Here is a 26,190-nt window from a genome sequence, read left to right as displayed (position 1 = left end):
ACGCGCGACTGTGGCAGTGGCTGAAACCAACTTGAAACTACAAAGATGATGTCATTGGCATCGACAGGCAGGCTGTCGTTACTGACTTTCAAGAATACAACCATCATAACCACTCAAAACACCACAGAATTAGGTTATGGCAGTCCATTGTGATTAGCACAGCAACAGGGCTAGCTAATGTTAGCATGTGTGTTTATCATGCGTCTTTATCGCTATCTATAAAGACCAGTGGCGGGCCGTGGATTTCATCGCTAGGCCTACAGTAGTGCTACGACTGAATCAATCAAGACTGAAAAAAGGGTGGCGTGATTTACTACAAGTCCACTAGAGGGTACTATTAGCCAGGAAATAACTGACCGACCTCTCTTCATGATGTCCATTTTTTTTCTTGAAAAGTCCGTCTTGAAAATGGCTTTAACAGGAAATCTCAAACCAAATTCAGCCATTGCGGATTGACAAAACTGCTTTTAAATCAACACAACACTATATTTGCTTATTCAGCTCATCATGATACAGTGTGCTAGCTCTAGCCAGTATGCTCTCGTCACTAGTGGCTTGTGACCAGAGCTGCATAAGACATTGACTAGCCTTCAGGAAGGCGTTGGTACCCCTTTTGGGTTACCAACTCGAAATCTGATTGGTTAGAGCAACAGTTTGATCGACTCATTTGATGCGAAGGGGCCTGCAGAACTGATTGTGAAGGCGTCCAGGTAGATTTATGACCCTGGTAACAAATGATGGCTGAAATGTGATTGGTTAAATGCTTAAATACGAAAACACACATCTGGAAGTGGTGCGACAGGGGGGAAAAGTAATGAAAGGAAGCTGAAAGACAATTTGGAATTATTTCAGAAGAACAAAATATCATTTATTAACATCAGTCCGTGATTCAGATAATTTTAGCCCAGCATAGAAGGCTTTGCAGGCCTTGACTGTCTGTCACTGATAAAGACATATTTAAATTCATTTGGTGTGCAAGATCTTGAGCCAGTGGTAAAGCGCGACTCATTTTAGCCTCTCATTTTCAGGGTTCGTACCGGCCCGCTAACACTGTACTTCCTGTTAGCGTTCTTAGATGGTAACCTATTTCCCCTATTTCCAGTGCACTAGTTAGCGGACTGATTTTACACGTAGTAATTGTCATTGGAGGAAGGATTTCCTCATCAAGAAAGAACTGCGACGCTTACTCCGCTTTAAAATCATATTTTGTACAGATGAGGTGTAATTTAGTTGTATCTATTTCCAGCTATTGCTACTTTTGGTATAAAATTATTGCAACTCGGGGACATTAGTGCACGCAGCGCTACATGTAATAAAAAGACCTGCCTCTGTGTGTTATTAATACACCATATTTGGATTCAAGCATTGTTGGTTGCGTTATATTTGCCGATTTAAAAACAGATGCGCAGTTTGAAGGAAACTAAGGTGCGGGTGGCTCAAAGCATCATACGCAGCAGCACACGGCCCAAATATCAAATATGAGTCATTCCAGGTCTGACTTGAGCATCCTAACATGACACTTTGGGGATGTCTCTTGTAACATCAGTGAACCCTGACCTTACACAATGTCCTTCCCTTCTGCAGGAAAGGGGGCATAACATTCCCAAATCTTGTCGCGAGTCTTTCCAGTGGAGTGGAAAGCGTCAATTTTGCAGCAAAGCGCCACACTTTCTTCAAGTACACTCATCCCTTGCGGCAAGAAGTGCACATGCAAAATATATGTACGCTACATCACACGGTCTCGCCGCCCCCACACGCCTTGCTAAAAGTCTTACGTAAGTCTATACTTCATCAGATGTGTACATCGAGTGCATAACAACACACGGTGAATACTTTGATTCGGTTTATTAGGAGAAATAGCGAGTGCACGGTTGTAAGAGGTTCTGATATCTGCACAAAAACAGAAATGGCAGTCAAAACAACGGAATATAACGAGAAGTTTGAAAGTGGGAGGCGGAGAGACGCCATCTTCGCCACATTAGGGAAAGCAAATGCCTTGTGCAAACTGACTTTTTATGTATTTTCTACTATTCTCAAACTCCTCCACTGCTCTCAAAGGCTTCAAAGATAGCACGAGGGTCGTTGCTCTCTCTCTCTTGAGCTAAATACTTTTTATATTTTACTCCTTACGAAAGAAGATGGAAAAGCCAAACGGAGAAAGGTGAAGGTGATGGCTTGGAAAAGGGGAGGTGAAAGGGGTTAGAAGACATTTTCTGCTGATTAAGTCAGCGTTTGCTCCGCCTTCTATTATTTCATTATGCATTAGAGCAGGGGTGTCAAATTCATTTTTTGCCGCGGGCCACATTGTAGTTATGGTTTCCTCTCGTTATGAATTTGGGGAACCCATTAGAATGTTTAAATCCCTTCAAATATTACATATAGAGCGCACAGCAAATTAATGAATAACTCGTTTTCAAATCTGAAGTCAAGAATAATGACTTTTGTTGTGGTTGACATCCAAAAATATGACATTTTGGCTCAGATTTTAGCAATCATCATGGAATTTAACAAGTTTGATTTGCTTTCGCGGGCCGAAAAAAATGATGTGGCGGGCCAGATTTGGCCCGTGGGCCTTGACTTTGACACCTGTGCATTAGAGCAATAAGCAATGTGAACAAAGACATCAGGGAGAATCTTCCTGTCCTTTGAGTTCACTTTTTTTGGGGGAGGTCTGCCTTGCAACAACACAATAGTCCACCTTTGCATCTATAAATGCAAGAAAATGATTGAGAACAGCATCCAGCCTCCCATTACAGCAACTCCTCCTCCATTTTGGCACTGCATCCAACTCCCCGGCCACATAGGAGACACCTACGGGAGTCCTGTGGAAGTATGCGCGGGATGCGAGGGGGGGGGGTTGCTTACACAACTTCTCAAAAGGCGCAGACACGCACACTCAGACTTGGTTTCTCTATCAGACTATGGAAAAGGAGGAGTTGACAAATCGAGCAGAGGGAATTTCACTGAGGCAACAAACTGGGCGCAACTGAAACAAAAGGCGCACGCCCAAGAGGTTTTCAATTAGACAGTAAATACCTCGACGAGTATCCAGGGGTCCTAATTAACTTCAGACTGTTAAAAATGGCCGTAAGCCGTCTGAAGCCAGGGGCTGACTCAGGAGATGCCTGTTTTGAATAGAACCAGATACATTTTTGCGTGAATACTGGGATACGCCTACACTAAGTGGTGCAAGCGTAGATGGGAACGGGGGGAAAGTGGAACCACTGATGGGATAAAAGTTGGAATATAAGTCGGAGAATTCAATTTGGCAAAGAATAGGAGTTCTGAGTTTGCAATGGAGCATTTCGCGAAGTGCTCAGTAGTGAACATCAAATGACTCGATTAAAAAAAAACAGCCATTCATACATATGAAATTCAGATTCTGCGCATGCAAATTTCCCCATTGTGGTCTTAACTCATTCAATGCAATTCACGAATTTATTCGGGTTTATTTTTTTTTTTTTTTTTGCGGGGGTACCGACAAAGCGCTGGTCAGACCTCGGGCAATGTTTTGCCGTTCCACGAGGGGGCCGCATTTGCCTTTTGTCACTTTGTTAAAGCTTCAGCTGTTGTTAAAGCGCTATGTAAATCAATAATAATAATAACACATTTCATTTATAAGCGCCTTTCAAAACACTCAAGGTCACTTGACAGTCACATGATACGTTTTTCTGTGGGTGAGCAGCGGCAGCCACACGCGCCAGCTGCTCAACTCAAATAGAAGAGTCAGACAAATAGATAGAATGCGAGCTAGCAAGCCAATAGATAGCTAACAGCTAGCCAGATAGCTATTGTACAGTATAACAGAAAAGACAAAGAGAATACTTAGCAATATTTACAGTATGTATTACATTGTATTTTGTACAGCTACCCCCATTTCAAGCTCAGATAACTCCAGACCCATATCACTTAGGAATTAATTCTTTTTTTTCTGATGAAAGAAGATAGTCTAAAGTTTCTTACGCTGAATGGAATGTTTATGTAGTCCTAAAACTCAATATTCTGTGGGTCCTGCAATTTGATTGAAAATGACAAAAACCCTGACACTGGAGTGGACACATTTTTGCACTCCGTCTGGCATTGAATGAGTTAAAAGCTTTCTGATTCTGAAGTTATAGCACATATGCATGACTTGTAATCTCAAAAGTCTACACACCCCTGTCCAAATGCCTTTTTTTGTGATAATGTGACTTTGTGACTTATGAGCTGCACAACTTCTGAAACAAGGAAGTACAAATGAACAACTGACAAAGTGCTTGCAAATGGATACACAATCACATTCAAACTCAAGCTAATGGGAGTCACCTTACACCAGCCACAATTTAGCCCTTCCAGCATCATGTAACCTGATAACATGACAAGCTGTCCACTGGAGTAACCACTGGCCCCTGAAGGGTAAAAACGTCTCTGATTACCCCCCCTGACCCCCTAAAAAAGTTCCGTTGTTCAGGTAGGCTTTTTGGTTTGCAGCATACAACAGAGGCAGAGATGGCTATTGGTGATATTGTAGGCATATTTATGGTAGGTAATCAGAGAGATGAGCTAGTAGCTATCAGTCGAAGCAGAGTGTAGCATGCAAATGCAGCAGAAGGAAGAGGCGGAAGACAAGGATCAAGAGAAACGGTTAAAATGATTGCAAAATATCCATCTGCTCCTACAGAAGCGTCTGTGTACACACAAATGCATGCAGATCAATCTTGGCAGCATTACAGAACCAGTGACCTTTTCCTAAATCACTACTGATATGCACAAAAGGGCAAACGTGGAGATGAACACAGATGAACGCACACAGGTTAAACAGGAATCTGAAATTCAACATTCTTAGAAATGTATCAAGCCTACCATCTACTTTATATGAGTCTTTGTATTGCAAACCTGAAGTTGAATGTTTTGTACTGGGGCCGTCGGGTTTATTTTTTAATAAAACTAAACAAACACAAGCACAGGACGAAGCGAGGCAATAAAGATCCTCTGCAACCAATGTGTCAAGGGATCAGCACATTTATTGGGCAGGATTAAATAAATAAATAAATAAATACTACTTACGTACATACATACATACATACATACATACATACATACATACATACATACATACATACATACATAATCCATTAGAATTAAAAACTACTTCATTCATTAAGTAATGTAATTAAAATAAATAAATAACAAATAAGTAAATACATAAATGCATAAATAAATAAATTAATTAAATAAATAAATAAATCCATTAAAATAACAAAATAACTTAAGTCATGAAGTAATTAAAATAAATAAATTCATACATTAAAATAAATAAATTAATAAAAATAAATAAATCAATATAAATATAAACAAATAAAAAAAAAAGAGAAATAAATAGAAATATAAATGATAAATAAATAAATAAAGCCCATTTTTAAAAACGATTTCTAGTTTGCAGATTTGACATTTGTAGTGACGGAAAAGAGACAAAAAGTGAGGGGAGGGAGATTAATAATTCAACTTAAAACTAATTTTAAAATTATTTAAAATGTCCACAGGTACCCATATTACACCATTAAGGGAATCGTTTCTGATAGCTTTGATGTGCGACAACGATAGCACTGGGATTTATGAGAGCAGGACTACTCCTAGGCTGTAAAAAAAAAAAAAAAAACTGCAAAAACAATCCAAACCATATCATGACAAGCACTCCTGGGAGTGAAACAGGTGGAATCAGAGCTGATGTAGCATTGCAATTAAAATGGAGAATCAACAAAAAACAGAAGGAAAGGTTTGATTTTGATGGCACAAATTACTAACTGGTGGAAATGAAGGAATGCCATAACAGCAGGATAAAAAGCAATAATAATAAAAGACAGAGTGAGACCGCCTCTACCTTAAACTCAAAAAGCCAAATCAAGTCCAAACAGGTTTCTTACCTAGAAGGTGACCGCAAACCGATTTTTTTTTTGAAAGGATATGGATTACATACCATCTTGAGACACCAGCTCCGAGGACGAGTACTTTGTTTCATGTAGAAGAAGACCACCGGTGCCAGGGTGGGGTAAGGTAGACTTTCCTCCTCGCAGGTTGACGCTTCATCCCCGGCGGAGGAAGTCCCATCCGGAGCTGGTGAGGCCGGTTCAACCATCACCTCCGTCCCCTCCTCACCTACGTCCCCGGATAAGTCATTGAGCCGGATGAAAGTCCTCGGCGGAGAAGAGCGACCCTCCGAGCCCATGGAGTCGGGGTCCCCGGAGAGATTTCCCCCATCCTCTGCCATCATTCCCCTCCTGTGTGATCAATGAGCGATCGCAAATGTGATTACAGATTGACTCAACATGGGAAAACTGACATTTTATGTATGGATTAATATAAATGAAATCACTAAAGTAAACGGCATAATTCCAGTGCACATTGTGAGATTAATTTGTTTCCCCAAAAATATAATAATTACCTGATTTGGACTCGCTTGATGTCTCCAATGCGTGTTGAGTCATCGCATGATCAGTCGAGTGGCTGCAAAGTCTACAACATCCTGAAGAATGAACCTTATCTTTGCCGGGGGGTGGGGGTAAAAATCGATATGCTGTGGTGTGGACGACCGCAGAGTTCCCCAAGTGGATCTCGAGGCGCACTTGGTTCGTCTGTAGCCTCAGTGCGGTGCGCCGGTACTCAAACCTCACCCCACGGGAGGGGTGGGGGGGTCACGGTAACATCCAGCAATATATGCTTTAAACAGGATTTAAGTCCGCGAAGCTTTTCTTCGTCTTGTACCAACTTCTTTTGAGTGTCTTGCTTCAACCGAATCCCCTAAAAAAACGCGTTTCCGTGCGCTTTTTTTTCTATACGAGCACTCCAACACTTTTCATTGCATCCACGGGCGTTCTTGGGAAGCGCATATTCCGCAGCAGCTTTTTAAAAAAATCCATCAAGATGTTGCCGTGCGTCCAAGTCGAACTTCACGTATAAAATCCGGCGTTCATTTTATTTTATTTTTTTCGTCTTCAAACGCGACGAGCATCGTTCGTCTTCGTCGCGAACCGGACACTGCCGCTCTCGCGCTTGTCTCCTCCACAACTGTGTTCACTCGGTTCTGTCCATCAGGAAAGCTCTCACAGCTGGATGGAGAGAGGAAGGCATGGAAGGGGGAGAACGAGGGGGGATCCGAACTTCTATAAAGATCAGCCCAAGCGACTCCTCTCAGCCAATCAGCGCGTAGCGTTTTCTCCAGTTTATAAAGTCTCCAAATGCAATTCAATTCTTTGAGTCAAATTCATTTAGTAGCTTGCTACACCAGTCGTTTATTTTTTTTAATTCCCATTAGCATGTAGTAGAAACGCCATCTCTTTTTGTGTGTGTGTTTTAGTAGTTCAATGTACAGTACTCAATTTGATTACATCAAGCATGCAATTGCAGTAATCCAAATGCATTTTAAGGATACATTTGGCCAAACGAAAATTAACCAAATGTCTACTTAAAAAGTGAGCTGAACTTCAAATGACAGCAATACAACCAAACACCTTATTTACGTTGTTCATTGGAAAATAGCATCTTTGTTCAGGACATCTTTTTTGCTGTTTTTGTTTGGGTGTTTTTTGCTTTTTTTTTTTTTTTTTTTTTGCCTTGACGACACAAACTTGGAGTTGCATTATAATTTCTTTGCATTTGCACCAAATACCTTTTTTTTTCTGCTTGGACTAGGTAGAATTATATTATCTGAACAGAATCAGAAAGCGTTTAAATAGTCCCACAGTGCAATCGACATCAGCAACATTGAAAGGGGAAAAAAGTATTACATGTACAAACAAATGACAGAAGACTGAAGTGTACAACTAACTGCATAAAATGTTTCATAGAAGAACTGTACATTGTGCTAAGTATAAAAATAGAGTATAAAAAGCATACATGATCTTTTCCTTTCGGCTTTTCCCTTCAAGGGGTCGCCACAGCGAATCAGTAACCTCCATCTTCGGAGGTATGATACGCATGTTTGTTTTGGCCAAGCTTTTACGTCGGATGACCTTCCTGACACAACCCTCTGTATTTATCCGGGCTTGGGACCGGCACAAGAAGACTTATGTCCCTTTGCGGCTACAGAACAAGCAACTCGCTCACCATTACAGAAGGTGGCTATGCTATTTATATATTGTATTGTCTGTACTTACATTGAATTTAATGTATACAATACATACTAATTTATTTTGTGCTTTCACAACAGCTGCAACAAAGCACCTTACATAATAGTCAACACAAAGCAAAATAATAAGCATATCAATATAAATATATTTTGAAAATGAGAAATTTTGTATAATTACGCTTTAAAAATATGGTCATTTTGGTGTTACTATGCAATATTTTTGAAGACAATTCATGCAAAAACACACATTCAGCAACAGAACTCCAAATCGAAGCAAGTGTATACCAAGTGACCACTAGAGGAAGATGTTTCCTCAAGTGGTCGTTTGCAACAAATAAGAAAATGCAGAAAAATAAACTGAGAGGTAGAAAATGTTTGGATAACTTACTGTTTCTCACGTGTTGATTGACAAGTCCCTTGATGCATCATTAAACATGATATAGCTACAAATACAGTTTCGAAACTCTATGCTTCATCAAAAGTTGATATTATTGATCTAAAAGAAAGAAGCCAACCAATGACAATGACTTGTGTCCGACTATTATAACATCAGCGGCTTGTGGAGCATTTCAGTAGTTATTCATCACCCAAGACAATATTTTGCATACTCAAAATTAATCACACTAGGTTGTCAAAAACAAAATAAACAAGCAAGAAAACACAATGGAAAGACCACAAAAGGTGGGAAGCGAGAATTGGACTATTTACCGTGGCCGTCAATAACAGCCCGTTCAGACTGATTAGTTAATTGCGCCATGTCTTAACAGAGTATTGATCCAGCCCTGCTTCTAACTACTTGGCAGCAACAGGGCCCTTGATTAGCAACACAATAAAAAGCATGTTTCAGGGGGTTGAAGTGTGCCGGAAATAACATTCATTAATAAAAACGCAGCAGCAATGAACAATCAATTATTCATGAAATGGAGCGCAGCAGCGGTTACAGAACATTGAATGTGGTGGTGATTTCATTATTTCAATGTTTAGTTACTTTTATAAATGGGGCTGGTGGGATATTTGTTTTAACTTCTGACAAAAATAAGTTTGTACATTCCTCAGCTAGTCATTATGAAGAACTTACCTGTCAGTGGATTCGGAAGGGATTTGAAAGGGGAACACTTGTCACTTGGAGGTCACCAGGAGACAATTTCAATGCACTCAGCAGCTGCTGCTCCACTGGAAGAGAAGAAGGAGCAGCACAAAATTAGTGAAATAGTGATGACCTATCAAGAATCAAGACAAGCGCGCGGACAATCCTGCCCACCACCTTTTTCAGTGACTGCCTTCAGACAGGTGCTACCGATCCATGCGCACCAAATCCAGCAGACATTTAAATAGCTTCTTGAAACACCAATACAAATGACTTAAAGTGTCCAAAATCTGCAAAAAAATTGAGCTGCGAATTGGGCATTTTCAGAAAGTCCCGCCCCCAGTTCGTGACATCACGCCAAGACGCCTTGCATTGCTTGTGAATCAAAACAATGGCTTCAGATTCGGAGAAGATGCTTTCTTGTTACTCATCCAGTTATGAATATGATTCAAATAGTTCTGAAGAGGAAATCATACATGTTTGCAATCGATTGAAGCGTTTATTCCGTGCCATTTTGAGGCAATGGGGGGGGGATGTATCACCAAAAAAGAGGCAGAAAATGGCGACAAAGCTCTGTGTATGGAATTAATCAGCCCGTTTCCACAGGCTGATAAATTCCTTACATGAAGCTTTGTCACCCTCTTCTGCCTCATTTTGGTGCTACACGAAGTTTTCAGACCAAAAAAAGTACAACAAAATGCATTGACGTGATGGAAGGACTGCTACAATGTGTTCTTTTTTTCGGCCAGGGGCGTTCCTTCAGTGACGTAACGTGAGGACTCGTCACCAACTCAAAAACAAGACTTACGGAATATTCAGTGCAAGTCTTAAAACGTAAAATATAGCTATATGCGGAGGAATCTTTGTAAAATACGCTCAGTAGAAGTCATTTGAAGCCGTTTTACAAATTATGGACACAACTTGTCCGGAGACGTCGGTTGTTCTTTAAGAGTCTCACAGGGGAGAAATTTACATTTCACAGTAGCAAAGTGATAAATGTAAGGAAAGGAAGAAGTAGAAAAACAAAATACAGCAGGTGCTGCAAAGGCAGGCACTCTGGCGGCGCCATCTTTGAGTCAAAACAATAATAAAAAAAAAACTAAATAACAAAAAAATGTGACAACAGGAAAGAAAGTCATTCAATCTTAACCACTTTCCGCACCCTCTTTGTTGTATGACAGTACTAGATGAAAGAGGAGATAATCAAAGCATCCTTTACACCAGTGGATCATGGTGAAATGTGCACGTCTGCTACAAGCTAAATGTTGAAAGCAAACATAAAGCTATAGCATCCAAGAGACTGAATCATGAAAATCCGCTTCAATTCCAAGCCGCGACTGTTCCACATACGTGATTTGCTATCATGTCGGCCATATTGAGCAGCGCTCATCCTCGCTGACCTCCTGAGGCAAAAGTACGTACATTGTGTTCCGCGTCAAGTCCTGGCCAATTTTATGAAACTAACTCATGCCTATTAGATGAACCTGATATTTGATCATGAATCATGACCAAGCGTCATAGCACACACTTGTACTGTACGTGTGCTTTCAATCCATTCACAATATTGAATGCTCATTAGTTCTTTCCCCCTACAGGAAGAGGTTTGTCCAAATGCAGTAATTACATTATCGATTATACTATCTCTCCCCTTTGCTCCAACATTCTGCTTGCAGTCAAAATAAAAAGGCCCAAGCGCTCACATAATAGTTGACAATAACTCCACTGCAGTGAATAAGATTAAGATAATGGTGCAAAGTAGATCAAAAGTTTGCAAAAGGGAACTGCGGGCACGATTGGGAAAAGCTAAATATACAGCAGCTGTAGCTCGGGTTAGGTTTGATAGACAGGGTACTGATACTGAGAGAAATACTTCAAATGGTATACGTTAGAGTATGAAAGGTGGGCTTCAAAACCTCAAAATAGTTGGGTCTCTCGAGTGCATGCACCCCCACATTAGCTAGTTACAGCTCTGAGCGCACAAACTACATTCGTAGTCTGGATGTGGAGTCAGAAGTCGCAAAGTAATGTGACCTCTTTAGCTAATTGAGAAAAAAGAACGTGTCGACGAATCACATGCTCGAACATGTTCAATCCCTGGTCGTTATGGTAACAGTAGTTGAATTTGCATGAGACAGGGCCTCCCCCTAAAACGGTGCACTTTGAACTAGAGCTTGACCAGTGATTGTTGTCAGTGAAGCAATACACAAACATTAAATTACTTTATTGTTTGTGTATGTTTCTTGATCCAGATTTCAAAATATATTTTTTTAATGAGGGGAGCAAACCTGCATTAATAAGAAAATAAAATTCCATAAATAAAAATAATGAATAATTAATAGATAAATAAGAACAATTACAAAAGGGGGGTCAGTCAAGAAACAAAAAAGTGACGTTGGTTGTCCTTTAACTAACCTTGGTCAAAGTCAAAACACAAACAATACCAAAGAGAAACAGTCATGTGCATGTATTAAAAGCAGGGACCTATTGCAATGTAACTAAACAATTTAACATAGCAAACCAAGTTGGAGAAAAGTGGTGCCTTCAACTAATATGCACACAAAGCAAGATTCATAAAAGTATGTTTGGATAAGCTTAAAGCAAAAAAAAAGTGCCAAGAAAGGCTAGGTTCAATGAGGAAAAAAAGCCAAAGGCAGACGTAGGCCTCACCAGGCCTTCAATGTTTGGACCCACCATTTGTTTGTTCATTCTTTTGACGGTTTGATAAATTAATATCCAAACTCTCCTTTGACATCCAAAAGGTTAAAAATAATCCAACAATCGTCAAAACAAAGCAGCAAAAAGCCATAGTTTCCAAATAGGTCAAATTTCTTGCACTCTTCCACTGGGTCCTCACATGTGACTGAGTCACTAGTGGCGGCCATTTTAGTTTTGACCTTTGACCTTGTGCAGGGAGGGCAAACCTCTAAGTGCAGTATACATACCTGGCCAGTGGAGGCACAACAACAAAAAAAAATAGCCATGGTCTGCAACAGGGATGGTCAACTTCAATGGTGCAGGTGGCCACAATGTGTTCAACAGTTAATAAAAATATAAAAATAACATTTATGCATACATTCAAAATATGTGATCTTAATGTATTGCATGTTTAAGAAAGCATTTTTCAATACATGTATAAAATATCCACTACGTGTATGCATATGTTGGCACTAAATTGCTGTGCACATAACTAACATGAAGTGCAAGAGTTCTTTTTTTTTCCTCAACAAAGATACAAAAAAAATAATATTATTGCAGTACTTTTTACATTCTTGAAATACAGTAAAGTATCGTTATATCGATATTCTCGGGAGTCGGAAAAAATATCGATATAACCGGACTATCGATATATCCAATCATGCGGCATGTACATTTTCTCCTTGCGTTCATAGAAATAGTATCGTAATAAGCAGTACTATCGATATAACCGATATATGTAACTGTAGTTATTTCAAGATTTATTTTAACTCATTCACTGCCATTCACAAATGCATTCGGGAATTGAAAATATGATATAGAGCGCAATTCCCGAATTTGTTCGGGTTTTGTTTTTTCATGCTTGGGTGCAGATAAAGCGCTAGCCATGGCCTCTGGCAATGATTTTTTTTCTTTCCACAAGGGGGCAGCATTTCTCTTTTTTTTTTCATGTTAGGGCTATGTTCCAGCTTCAGCTGTTTTTAAAGGGCGATATAAACGAATATTGCATTGTATTTTGGAGATCCGCCCTCATTTCAAGCTCATATAACTCCAGACCCATATAATTTAGGAATTAACTCATGTCAGACAATATTTTCACGGACCGGCGAATAAATACAATAAAATAAAAAGATACGACAGGCATGGAAACTGTTTTTTTCTTTCTTTTAAATATAATAATACATGTGAATCCATTGTGGTAATTTTTCATTTTTCAAAATAAAATATAGTTCGGACTCAGATAATAAATAAAACGGTAATTATGTAAATTATGTATTCTTTCTGCGCGGCTCGGTACCAAATCACCCAAGGACCGGTACCCGTTCGCGGCCCGGGGTTTGGGGACCTCTGGTCTAAGGTTTCTTACGCTGTCTTGAATGTCTATGTAGTCCTATAACTCAATATTCTGTGGGTCCTAGAATTCAAGTGACAATGACAAAAACCCTGGCACTGGAGTGGACACATTTTTGCACATTGTCTGGCAGTGAATGAGTTAACTTTATCAAAATTTATCCCAGGTCACACACACGTGTATTGTATAATTATTTGCCTCATTTATATTAATTACTTATTTTTTTTCACTGATATAATATCAGTTTAGAACACATAAAAGGAAAGATATTGAATGGGCAATTTTGAATTTGCCCATTTCGTTTTTTTTCATCTTTCCTTCTATAAACGACGAAGCAACCACAAGATGACATCAGGAGCAATGGAGAAAACTGACAGGTATTAAAAAAAAAATAATAAAAAAAGATTTCAGCTGTCATGTTAATTATTAGCAAACTTTGCTCACTCCTTTCAGTCAACGTCAACTGTCAGTTCTGTTCAAGACTTCAATTCAAAACTGGGGCAGTGGTAATAAGATGATTCGTGCCTGTGAGACTGTGTGTGCATGTGCACATCTGTTTGTACTTCTGACCTTTGACCACAAAAGTGATGTACAGCTGCTACCTGTCAATTGTACCCGCTGAGCAATCTGGTCATCTCCCTATGATGTCTCCACACATAAAAACACCCACACATGCACACCAGCGCAATTGAGGTGGACTTCATTGTATGTACAAAGTGAAGATTGAGCAGGAATCTAGTGGTAGATCAATATTTCCATTTGGCGGAAAAATAAAATTACATACATATCAGAATGTTTTGTTTTTTTGGGAGAGGCGGATTATGGAAATGTTCTTCTCCTTAAAATATCAGCATCTGTTCCACTGATGTCTTCCCTCTGATCTGCGTCCAGTTAACATTCCTGTCTGGCCAGTGCGTGTATGTGTGTGGCACTTTTATTATGAATTAATTAAGGCCTGATTAAAATGTCTAACATGATTTTATTTAACTCTTTTCACTGCCAAATGACGTACAAAAATGTCTCCACTCCAGTGCCAGGATTTTTGTCATTGTGACATTAAGTTTCAGGACTACGTAATAATAATAATAATAATAATAATAATAATAATAATAATAATAATAATAATAATAATAATAAATGTCATTTATAAGCACCTTTCAAAACTCTCAAGGACACTTTACAGTCATAGGATATTTTTTTCTGCGGGTGAGCAGCGGCAGCCATACGCACCAGCGTTCACTCAACCCAGAAGTAACTCAAATAGATAGAAAGCTAGCTAGATAGTTAATAGATACAGTAATAATAATAACACATTTCATTCATAAGCACCTTTCAAAACTGTCAAGGACGACCATAAAAAAAATGACTTAACTCCTAAATTATATGGGGTCTGGAGTTATATGAGCTTGAAATGAGGGTGGCTGTCCAAAATACAATGCGATACATACATATTGGTTTATGGAGCACTTTAACAACAGCTTATGTTGGAACAAAGCATGGAAAAAAGGGGAAATGCTGCCCCTTGTGGAAGGGAAAAGCATTGCTAGAGGCCATGGCCAACGCTTTATCGCCACCAAAGCATGAATAAAAAATTAGGAATGGCGCTCTTCAATTCCCAAATAAATTCATGAATGGCAGTGAATGAGTGAAAAAAAGATTCAAAGCTTTAAAACACACTTTACACATAATTGTTGTTTTGCTTGCAGATTTAAAGGGCGTCCCCTTTCAGTGAGTCAGTCATCAGTCATCCTGCCCCACATGCCGGCGGGCTCATCAAGTCAAGTATGGCTTTTATTACCATGACAAGTAAAGGCGGAGCTAACAGCGACTGCACGTGTCAGCGCAGAATCTAAACAGTGTCTTTGAACAGAAAAGAACATGCCAGATTTGCAGCAGTAAGCTTATCATAACCCTGGTTTACGGCAAAACTCAGCAGAATAGATATGGACAATTTGGTAGAACCTGCAAATTAACTCATTCACTGCCATTCACAAATTTATTCGGGAATTGAACATTTGACGTAGAGCGCCATTCCCAAATTTATTCTAGTTTTGTGTTTTTTTTCATGCTTGGGTGCTGATAAAGTGTTGGCCATGGCCTCTGGCAATGTTTTTTTTTTCATTTTCCACATGGGGGCAACATATCCCTTTTTTTCCATGTCAGTGCTTTGCTCCAGCTTCAGATTTTGTTAAGGTGCTATATCAACCAATATATATGCTTTGTATTGTATATTTCAAGCTAGTATAACTCCAGATCCATATAATTTAGTAATCAACATTTCTTTTCTGATGAAAGAAGAGATTGCAAGGTTTCTCACGCTGTATTGAATGTTTCTGTTGTGAATGAAAAAAAAAATGGTAATATAAGTGCAGCTGAATAAATGCAAATTAATTCCAGTTGTTCATAAAGTAAAATACAGTAAAGTCTCGTTATATCGATATCGGATATATCGATAGTCCCGGTTATATCGATACTATTTCTATGCACGCACGGAGAAAATTACATGCAAACGGGGTCGGATATATCGATAGTCCCGGTTATATCGATATTTTTCCGGACTCCCTTGAATGTCGATATAACGAGACTTTACTGTACATATATTGGAAAGGATTGAATAACTCCTATTCTAAATGTATTACTGCTCAAAAATGGAATATGGTGTATATTCAGACCTGCAACTGTGAAGAAAAAGGGGAGGGTGTCAACAAGGGATTTAATTTCTCGTAACTAGGCTATCATGATGAACTAGTTGGCTCATGCACCCCCCCCCCCCCTCCAGCCTCCAATGTATCCCCCATTGCTCTACTTACCTTACATGACGCGTCACAAACAGCAGCCTGGCAACATATGACAAATCTAGAGACAGAGTAGAAAAGAAAGATATGAATAATAAAATTACTCAATGACAAAAAATCACATTCCACATGCACAAAGTCCTAATTCAGAAATCAATAGCTTTTCAATGGCAACCCACCTCATATTTTTTGAATGACTTGGCTTGATGGCTCCCGCGCTGTTGCTTTCATCTGCCCTTTGCTCCTTATTTTCATCTCCTCTTCTTATCATACATATGAATACTCCTCTGTCACCTGCCCACCTCTGTATCGGGAAGGTATGTGAACTAACCAGACACCATGAATATTTTTTTTGAACCCCGCCAACCCCCATTTAAACAGTGACAATAACGCCATCTGGCCTGGATGCACTCGGTTGCAATAATAATAATAATAATAATAATAATAATAATAATAATAATAATAATAATACATTTCATTTATAAGCGCCTTTCAAAACTCTCAAGGTCACTTTAAAGTCACAGGATCTGTTTTTCTGCGGTTGAGCAGCGGCGGCCACATGCGCCAGTGTTCACTCAAGTCAGAAGTAACTGAAATAGATAGAAAGCTAGCTGGCTAGCTAGCTAACAGATAGCTAATAGATAGCCAGCGAGACAGTTAGCTAACTAGCTAGTTAGCCATATAGCTGATAAATAGCTTTTCGTCAAGGAATGCTACAGCTTCATGTTTGCTTTCAACATTTAGCTTGTAGTAGACGTGCACATTTCACCATGGCATCCCTGACCCACTGGTGAAAAGGACGATTAGATCATTTCTTTCATCAAGCGATGCTTCATGCTACAAAGACTGTGCACGAACTCCTAAAGATTGAATGAGATGTAGTTTTTTTTTTTTTTTTGTTCTTTTGACTTCACGGTGGCGCTGCGAGAGTACGGATAGTACCTGTATTTAGTTTTTCTACTTCTTCCTTTTCTTTCCTCTTCCTTTAACTTCATAACTTTGCGTCTGTGAAATGTAAATTTCTCCACTGCGAAACGAATAAAAGCTAATCCAATCCAATTTTCAATTGAAAAAAAAAAGATTAAAAAAAATAATAATACAGAATGCACCACCTGGTAAAACAACAGAACTCACCTTGAGTTGGAAGGCTGATTTATGTTGCAGAAGTCGTTTTGTTGACATGATTGGTTTCGTGTCGCCGTCACTTGTTACCTGGCAAATAAAGGAAAGAGACATTTGTTATAGCGGTGTTTGGTACAGCAAGGTCAACATATCAACGGATTCCTTCAAGAATCAACGATGATTATCACCAAAAAAAAAAAAAACACCATGTCTGAGAGAGAAAAAAGCTAGAAAGGAAACACACCGTCGCGAATGAAGGTGGCAACATTCCTCAGGCGCGGAGTGTGATACTTTGACAGGATGAAACATCTTGTTTGTCTTCTTTGCTTCCAGAGCCCAGAGCATGAACCCGGGAGCCAAGTTCCCTCGCCTTACCATCAGCAGCCCATCTGTCTGCTTTCATACACTCTAATAGAAACACACACACACATAACCCATACGCTGAACATTCGCACGTGGCCTTTCTCCCTCCAACACTAAGTCACACAGAGTTTACATTACCTGCTAGCATTTTACAGAGTGAGTAAGGATAGCTCTATGTTAAGGAGTATAAATAATAAAAAAAAGAGATATTGGGCAGGCGACTGGGTCACAGTCACACTTCCACAAGCTGGACTTTTATCACCTGAAATAGATTCGCACATTTAAATAAATAAATAAATGATGAAATAACAATAAATAAATAAAAACAAATACAATAAAAATACATAACAACAAACAAATAAAAACACGAAAAAATAATTAAAATAAATTAACTCATTCACTGCCAGTCACAAATGTATTCGTGAATTGAAAATATAACATACAGCGCCATTCCCAAATTTTATACTGGTTCTTTTTTCATGCGTGGGTGCCGATAAAGCGCTGGCCATGTCCTCTGCCAATTTTTTTTATTTTCCACAAGGAGGCAGCAGTTCCCTTTTTTTCCATGTTAGCGATTTGTTCGTGTTTGCTGTTGTCAAAGCGCAATATAAACTAATATGTATGCATTGCATTGCAGCCACCCTCATTTCAAGCGCACATAACTCCAGACCCATATAATTTAGGAATTAACTATTTTTTTTTCTGATGAAAGAAGAGAATCTAAGGTTTCTAACCCTGTATTGTATGTTTATGTAGTCCTAAAACTCAATGTAGTTTTTAGGCTTATTTAGTCGAAAATGTTGTTTTATGGGCACCTGGAAATGGAATATTCTCATTTTTAATGGTTTCTTATGGGAAATGAATGTTTGGAAGACACACTTTTCACCTTCCACACACTTTCTGGGAACCAATTAAGTTCGTAAGATGAGGTATCACTGTATACAGTATATATAGATGTAAATGGATATACTGTGAACCTGTTGAAAGGGTTTTAGTACAATATATACATTTAACCCCCCAAAAAAAGCATGGCACGTGGTCATACTCAAGGATATCCCTTTAAGTGCACTCACTAGATTCAAAGTGTGTGGTGCTAATCCACTGGCGGGATGGAATCTCATCATCTGTGTGTGTGTGTGTGTGTGCAGCGACTAATGGGCGGCTCACTGAACATCTGGACATACATATATACAGTAGTAGGCTATACGCTTGCTGATACAGGATATTTGTTTTTCCTCACAAACTATATTGCATTATAAATAAACAAGTGCAGATGTTCCCCTACTTACGAACATTCAAGTTACGAACAACGGTACATACAAACATTGTTGTGGGTATGTCGAGAAATGTTCGGACAGAGATGCTGTAAATTGGATTTTGTAATGTAATGTAAAATTACAGCAGCTGTATTTCAATAACGGTTCAATAATTTCAGAGATAAAGATTTATCCATGCTCCATTCCAATAACAATATCATCCTCATGGAGTGTTGAGTTAGGATAAAACACATTTTAATTTGCTGATTTAAATTACAGCCTTGGATAAGTACGAACCGGGCCAATGTGAATTTTTCATTTGCTGGAGCTTTTATATTTTTGGGAAACTTACTTTTCTGCTTGTGTGTGGCTATGCTAATGACACTAAAAACCTATTTTAAAAATAGCAATAACCAAACAGTCATTAGCTGGGAAAAGAAAGGGAAGAAATGTAAAAATGTTTCTCTCTAAATTGAGCTGCGTAATGTTTTTTTGTTTGTTTGTTTTTTCTTGAAAATATGCCCAAGGTGTACTTTGTACAACGATATTACATTGTGATCTTGCTGGTATTATTTTTACTGGAATAATTCTTGCTAATTGCAAGATTATATTGTGTGTTTGTGGCACCACAAATTTGATTTCATAAGCGATCAACTTCCAAGAAGCTAACAACTCGTTAGCTGACATTTTCTGAAATATACCAAGTATTCACTTGATTGTTTAATTTCACACTTGATTGGTTGCCGCTCCAGAACCGCAACTATGTGTTAGCAATCCATAAGCAAGTCAACATTCCTAAATGTCATTTTGAACTCATTCACTGCTAGACAATATGCAAAAATGTGTCCACTTCAGTGCCAGGGTTTTTGTCATTGTCACTCAAATTCCAGTACCCGCAGAATAATGAGTTTTAGGACTACATAAACATTCAATGCAACATAAGAAACCTTAGACTATTTTCTTTCATCAGGAAAAAAAGTGAATTCTTAAGTTGTATAGGTTTGGAGTCATTTGAAATTTAAATGGGGGTGGCTGTACAAAAGGCAAAGGATGCTAAATCGTGGAAGGGAAAAAAATGCCAGAGGTCTGATTAGCGCTTTATCGGCACCCCTTCCCAAGAAAAATCTAAATCTGAACAAATTCTGGAATGGTGGTCCATGTCATCTTATCACTTTATCACATTTTATGGTGGTGAATGAGTTAAATGTAAAAAAAAAAACACCTGGAGAAACGGCATCAGCAACACCCACATCAGTAAAACGATCCGTCTTGAGATCAGAAGATCAAGAGTTCGACTCAGCGAGGACAACCGGAGTGAGGTGAGGTCGAGAGGATAAGAGGGGATGGAACTGAAGTTAACCTTGAAGGATTCGCCCGCACGTACAGTACGTTCGCCAAATCATCAAGTAGATCTGTCCCGAACCCGCCCGCATTTTCATTTGCATGTTTCGAAGGTTCCCATGGAATTTTTTGACGCCTCAGGGGAGTAGTTTCCCAGCCCCATTGGGGGAAATGATGGACATCGATTGTAAAGATTAGACATAATTAGAATCTACTATACTTACCCTGTGCGGGAGGAAGAAGCAGTGGACTGCCTTGAGAAGAGCTTTTGTATCTGGGGACTCTTTTTGGCCCCAGATCACAATCTGTGGAGGGTGATATATATAAAAAAAGAGTCAATGGGATGGGGAGAGGCAGACAACAAAATGCGAGAACATGATTAGAGGGAAACCAAAGGGGAAATGTGGTACGAAAAAGGGCTAAGGGTGTGTGTGTGAGGTGACGGGAGTCAGTGTCATATTTGTAGCAGTAACGAGGGAAGGCAGGTGTTGTCGCTGAGACCGATGCACCCTTTGAGCTCGTTACGCTTGCCCCCGCGGGCTTAACTGATTCTCCGCAGGTCACGTATGTAGGAAAGAAAGTTAACTCGACTTTCAATTGACATCCTCCTCTCCCCCCGCAGACTCCCTCAAGTTTGTTCAAAGTTTGTAAAGGAACTCTGATTTTCACTATCTCTATCAAAATCTCCTACATAGTGATAGACACATATAAGTTGTTACATGCATTAGATAGTGTACATTAGACAACCCCATATGCTGTGTAGTTTCATGTATTCAATGAATGTAAACACATAGTGGATCCGACTCATTTGACCAAATTTGGCTCTGAGGCATCGATTCATCGGAAAAGTTCCACCTGCTTTCTCATTTCTCCGCGTTTGTTCGATGCAGGTGCTAATGAGAGCGTGAACTGCTGCACGTCCCGGCATGTCAGCCCCGTGTGGCTGATTAATGGTTCACACCTAATGCAGGCCCCGGCATTTATTCATGAAAGATGAAATATTTTGCTTGCCAATTAATTTTTGAAAAATATGTGCACATGCGTTTTCATACAGTCCAGCTTTGATCAATCCTCTCAATTTCTCACATCATAGCCGTAAACAACATTGATATTTTTTTTTGTATGAAATTAGACTCTTGGAAAACCATTTGCTCTGGTTGTCATTATAGGCCAAATATTTGTATTTGTAAGCATGTGAACTGAGCCTCTTGAATTGAAGAAAGCCTTTTGATTGTATTTCATGACAACTTGCGATATGGTGGATATACTGTACATTGATATATAAGTCACTCTTCCTCACCTTCTTTGAGTTGTAGCAGAACAGTGCTGACACAAGGATCAGAGCAAAAGTAGCCTCCACCCGCCGAGTCCCAGACGAGCGCGTCTTGTCTGAACTGTAGCTCTGCAGCCTACTGAAGCCACTCGGTTTGCATGGTGGCCTCGTAGAGATCCAGCAAGCCGCAAATGATGAATGCGTAATCGCCCAGGAAGCCATGAATAGGTGGCAATCTATTATAACAAAAATAAAAATAGCAATGTGAAAAATTGCTAAATTGTAAACATTTACAAAATTGTTATCCACTCAACTGGCACAAACCTACCATTAAGAAAACACTGTGGAAGGATCAGAATTTTTTAACGCCATGATTATTGTGCATTCAGTTTCCCTTTTATGAACATCAGCCATTTTGCTTCACAGCGGTGAGGTTGAAGGTTCAATTTTTTTCTGGATATTTTGCATGATTTTATAGTCACTTCCAATTGCAGGCAGGACGTGCGTAGAATTAGGTGCTAATTCCAAATTTGAAGTTCAGTATGTGTAGCAGTTGAGGAAGGAGATTGGGTGGACCAGAAGAGTTGACCTCACAAGAGCGCCCTTGTCTCGTTGAAAGGACTGTACTCGTTGCGGGGGCCACTCGACGGGGTCATTAACCGTCTATTTTTCTATAAGGCGCCGTAGAGGGGTTGTAGGAGGTCAGCAGCGTGAGGGAGGAAACTGTACTAAAAAGTAATCATGCCCGAATAACTCCTGCAGAACCTTCACTGTGGCCGGGCGGGGGAAGTCCACCACTGCCTGCATTTTGGCGGGTAAGGGGATGGCACATTGTGGAGAAATGCGGTGCCCCAAGAAATCGATCTTGGGCAAACCAACTGCTTCAAATACATTATAATTCAAATATCACTTCATTTTTTTTTCTTTTCATACTTATAATAATAATAAAACATTTAATTTACTTACAGAGTGGATCTTTCAAAGGACCTGATAGAAAGTTTGTGCTCCCCACACTAATTGCATTCCCCCTCAGGTTCCCACAGTGGCACCCATGTGCGGGTGAGTGTAAATGGATGGAGGGCGACAAGGGGTCAGATAGCGTTGTGTTCGCAAAATAGGCCGATGGAGACCGCAAGGAGAGCGGTCAAGTGGTTGAAAACAGGCCTTTTGAGGAGATGGGGAAATTTGGAGTGGTCTTATTGAGGTGAGGAAGCGCATTGTTGTCTCGCTGACAGACAGCCGATAGGTGCAAAGGTCAAAGTGACGGCTCTGGCATTGAACAAGAACAACACATTTGAACATGGCGGTGATGTTTACGGGAGGGGGGGGGGGATTAGTAAGTGCCTACAGAGAACATTTTTTAAGTAGTCTTAACCCTCATATGTTGAAGAAAAAATCACAATGATGTTGTGGGTCATTTTTTTTCCTGTATGTAGAAATCCACACAAAACAGTCAAATAATAGGTGACATTAGCTAACAACTATTTCTGAGATGTTATGAACATACTTGAAAAAAAGAGATATTTTCTATCTCATTGCGATTTTTTTAAATATAGAAAAAAAAAACATGTTTCCCATTGTTGCAAGTCACAGGGTCAGGTCAAGCTATTGATAACAGAGGACTATTTGCGGTTAAAATATCAGCCTGTGCGTCACAGAAGCTACGTGGTGAGAGTTCAGCAAGTGTGATGGACGTTTTCAGAGGAGCCTAGACATTATGAAGCCGCTACACCAAAGTGGGGGGGGGCATTCTCCTGAAAATGATCGTGCATTATCACAGCGATATAAGAGTGCCCTTAACCCCCAACCACATCACAGATAATAGTGTCTCCATCGCACAAGGACATGTCACTAGCTTGAGGTGAACAGTTAAATAAACGACGGCCTTCAATAGAAAAAGAGATTAAAGCGTGTTGGAAACGTTTAAGGACCTTTTTAATTCAGCCAATCCTCTTTCTACTTCCACTTAGAGGACAACCGACACCATTTTTTTGTTTGCTAACTGACATCAGAAAAACGTTTTATAGCATCTAAAATACTCAAAACACGCAGGCTGATATTTTTTAGTCAAATGAAAAACACCAATAAAAATTACTTAGTGTCCCAAAACTACTTCAAAATGACCTACATTGACATTTTGAAGTAGTTTTGGGACTCTCGCCTGACACTGCGGACGACAGCAACCGTTGCTAAATGGGTCCACACGCACATATGCAAACGAGAGGGGGTGAAATGATTTTTCTCTTGGGTGTTTATGGGACGCCTGAATTTTAAATATATATATATATATATATAGGGTTATATACAGTCGCTTATTCACATTAAATAGGCCGCAGCGGTGTTGCACAACAGAACCAGGACACTTGCAGCTGTGAGTGAGGTTTTTGGTTTGCTACTTACTTTAAAAACTAGCGCCCAGTTTCTCAGTCAAAAGACGCTATAAACTGAAAAAAAGGTCTTTGACCACCGGTTCGTATTCACGCAACAGGCTCATATAATCCAGTTTAAAAAATGGCCAACCTTGTTTCAATCGTGCGGTGCAATGAGACTCCCGGGAGGTAATAAAATTATGGACTGCTTCATGCAAATGCAGAGTTGACTATAATAAAGTTAGCGTGTCATGTTTGTGGGGCTTCCTACAAACTGATCTGATTTCCCCCAATAGTATTATTTCTTGTTTCCATATCGGGATAATCTACTTTATTCCAGGGATGAATTAGTAACATTTCAAATGTGAGCAACACTACACAAAAGTCTTCTGAACTCATTCACTGCCAGACGATGCGCAAAAAAATGTGTCCTCTCCAGTGCCAGGGTTTTTGTCATTTTCACTCATATTGTAGGACCCACAGAATATTGAGTTTTAGGACTACATAAACATTCAATTCAGCATATGAAACCTTAGACGATTATGTTGTGGGTCATTTTTACCTGTATGTAAAAATCCACACAAAACAGTCAAATAATAGATACCATCTGCAGCTATCTAGCTGGCTAGCTTTTAGCTAACTGCTCTTGCTAGTTGGCTATTTATTAGCTATCTATTAGCTACTTGGTAAATAGAGGGCTAGCTGACTAGCTAATAGATAGTTAATAGCTAGCCAGCTGGCTGGCCAGATGGCTAATAGATGGCTAGCTACCTAGCTTTCTATCTATTTGAGTTACATCCGGGTTGAGTGAACGATGGTCACCCACAGAAAAACTTATCCTGTGACTGTAAAGTGACCATGAGAGTTTTGAAACGCGCTTATGAATGAAATCTATTATTATTATTATTATTATTCTCATTCTCATTATTATCATCATTATCATTATTATTATTATTATTATTACACTCTCTTCTTTTATCAGGAAAAAAAAGAGTTAATTCCTAAAGTTATATGAGCTTGAAAAGGGGGCAGCTGTACAAAATACAATACAGTCCAGACATATTGATTTATATAGCGCTTTAACAACAGCCAACGCAGTAGCAAAGCGCTTACATGGACCAAAGGCAAATGCTGCCCCCTCGTGGAATGGAAAAAAATGTCTGACCAGAGGTTTGACCAGCGCTTTATCAGTACCCCCAGCAATAAAAACCAAAACAAATTTGGGAATGGCGCCCTCCATGCCATGCTTTTAAATTCCCGAATAATGAATGAGTTAAAATACGCCACATGACTTGATCTATCGGTCGAGCTAATCTGTCTTCATTTGAAAATGTAATTTTTTTTTAGGTCCTGCTGTTTCAACATTTTAGTGAGAGATCTTTTCAGGGAGTACCTAAAAATAATGAACGCGCACCAGAGTCAAGTCTGTCATTGTGTCTTTTACATGCGGGTGACTTTTTGTTACTTTTGGAGTCCTACGTGTCCTCCTCGGAGATATGTGTGACACTCTTCTACCATCTTCTGGTATGCTTTGGTGATGTAACACACACATACTTACACGTTTTTACTGCATGGTGGGGACGATGTGTGTGAGGGATTTACCCGTGGGAACCCAATTTCAAACATAAAAAAATATATATATTTAAACAAATTTTTTTTTGGTGCGCTTTGGTGATATAACACACACACACACACGCGCACATGCACTTACATCTGCTGCACCTCCATCTGGTCTCCACGGTAACAGGATCGCAAAATGATCTGCCTGTCCGCATCCCACAGGTGTTCCTTTAGAACATGGACCGCCTTCTCCAGCAGTGCCTTGTCCCCAAGCATGACTCCGACGCGGGCGTAGATTGACAGCATCAAACCTGTTGATACGTAATGAAGAAGACAAAACAAATAGCAGCTTTGCTTAGAATAACATAGCTAAAAATAGCGGGTGTTCTTCTGAAACACCCGCAGAGGTATTTTCCCCGCCCTTTGAAGTTGTATCGTTTGCACTCCCTCACTTTGCCACTCATTTATTTCCTGTTTTTTGCCTCTCCATTCCGCTTTCATGTTGTGTATCAAAGGCCGAGGACGACACCGTCTGGTCTTCAAAGAACTGCAGTCGAGGACAGGTGACTAATGGGGGTTAGGGTTCATTAGTGAGGAATGGGTGGGGGGGTATTCTGTCTAATTGGAAAGTTCACAGGAATGCAAGGCCTCATTAGCTTGCTAATACAATCTGTCTTGTGATAGACATTGAGTGGGAGGCAAATGAGGTACTCCCCCCGAGCCCCTCTCCAAAATTCCAAAGTCTTTTATGCAATTTCACCCCGCCAATAAGCGTTATATGTATTTTTCATTTTGTAACAATAACACTAAACGCTAATCCAACCGGTTGCCGTAACATAAAAATGTTTATGCAATGTTGATGTTAGAGGCAGAAC

At 39.6% G+C, this 26,190-nt stretch overlaps 2 protein-coding genes and 1 long non-coding RNA gene across 13 annotated transcripts in view; all 3 read right to left on the bottom strand.

Moving 5' to 3' along the window:
* The window catches only part of cacna1g (calcium voltage-gated channel subunit alpha1 G), a 132,908-nt gene extending 125,331 nt beyond the window's left edge, over positions 1-7,577 (bottom strand). For 5 of the 10 annotated variants that reach the window (XM_089015121.1, XM_089015127.1, XM_089015122.1 and 2 more), the window contains exons 1-2: positions 6,422-7,574; positions 5,947-6,257 (exon numbers count right to left, since the gene is read on the bottom strand). In XM_089015121.1, the coding sequence (XP_088871247.1) occupies positions 5,947-6,250 (304 nt within the window). In that variant the 5' untranslated portion in view covers positions 6,251-6,257; positions 6,422-7,574. Of the gene's footprint in view, positions 1-5,946; positions 6,258-6,421 lie in introns of all 10 variants that reach the window. The other 5 variants (XM_089015128.1, XM_089015131.1, XM_089015125.1 and 2 more) reach the window with 3 other exon arrangements.
* An 8,469-nt stretch (positions 7,578-16,046) lies between these two features.
* Positions 16,047-17,244, bottom strand: LOC148887137 (uncharacterized). Its single transcript, XR_016117522.1, has 3 exons — positions 17,166-17,244; positions 16,211-16,335; positions 16,047-16,092 (listed from the first exon to the last, which is right to left on the bottom strand). It is a non-coding gene; the product is annotated as an uncharacterized LOC148887137 (long non-coding RNA).
* A 159-nt stretch (positions 17,245-17,403) lies between these two features.
* Positions 17,404-25,622, bottom strand: LOC148887136 (uncharacterized). 2 transcript variants are annotated; one of them, XM_089016236.1, is made up of 5 exons: positions 25,467-25,622; positions 21,414-21,622; positions 20,338-20,418; positions 17,655-17,778; positions 17,404-17,561 (listed from the first exon to the last, which is right to left on the bottom strand). In XM_089016236.1, the coding sequence occupies exons 1-4, from the start codon at positions 25,528-25,530 to the stop codon at positions 17,749-17,751; spliced, it is 384 nt and encodes a 127-aa protein (XP_088872362.1). In that variant the 5' UTR covers positions 25,531-25,622; the 3' UTR covers positions 17,404-17,561; positions 17,655-17,748. The 2 variants fall into 2 exon arrangements, with proteins under 2 accessions (XP_088872362.1, XP_088872363.1); XM_089016237.1 differs by lacking the exon at positions 17,655-17,778.
* Positions 25,623-26,190: the final 568 nt, after the last annotated feature.

This window comes from Hippocampus bargibanti, linkage group LG15 (genome assembly GCF_051943395.1).
Source record: "Hippocampus bargibanti isolate YZ-2025 linkage group LG15, ASM5194339v1, whole genome shotgun sequence".
In the NCBI taxonomy this organism is placed as follows: Eukaryota; Metazoa; Chordata; class Actinopteri; order Syngnathiformes; family Syngnathidae; genus Hippocampus; species Hippocampus bargibanti.
Note: the sequence above shows the minus strand (reverse complement) of the source record. Positions and strands in the feature narration are given on the sequence as shown.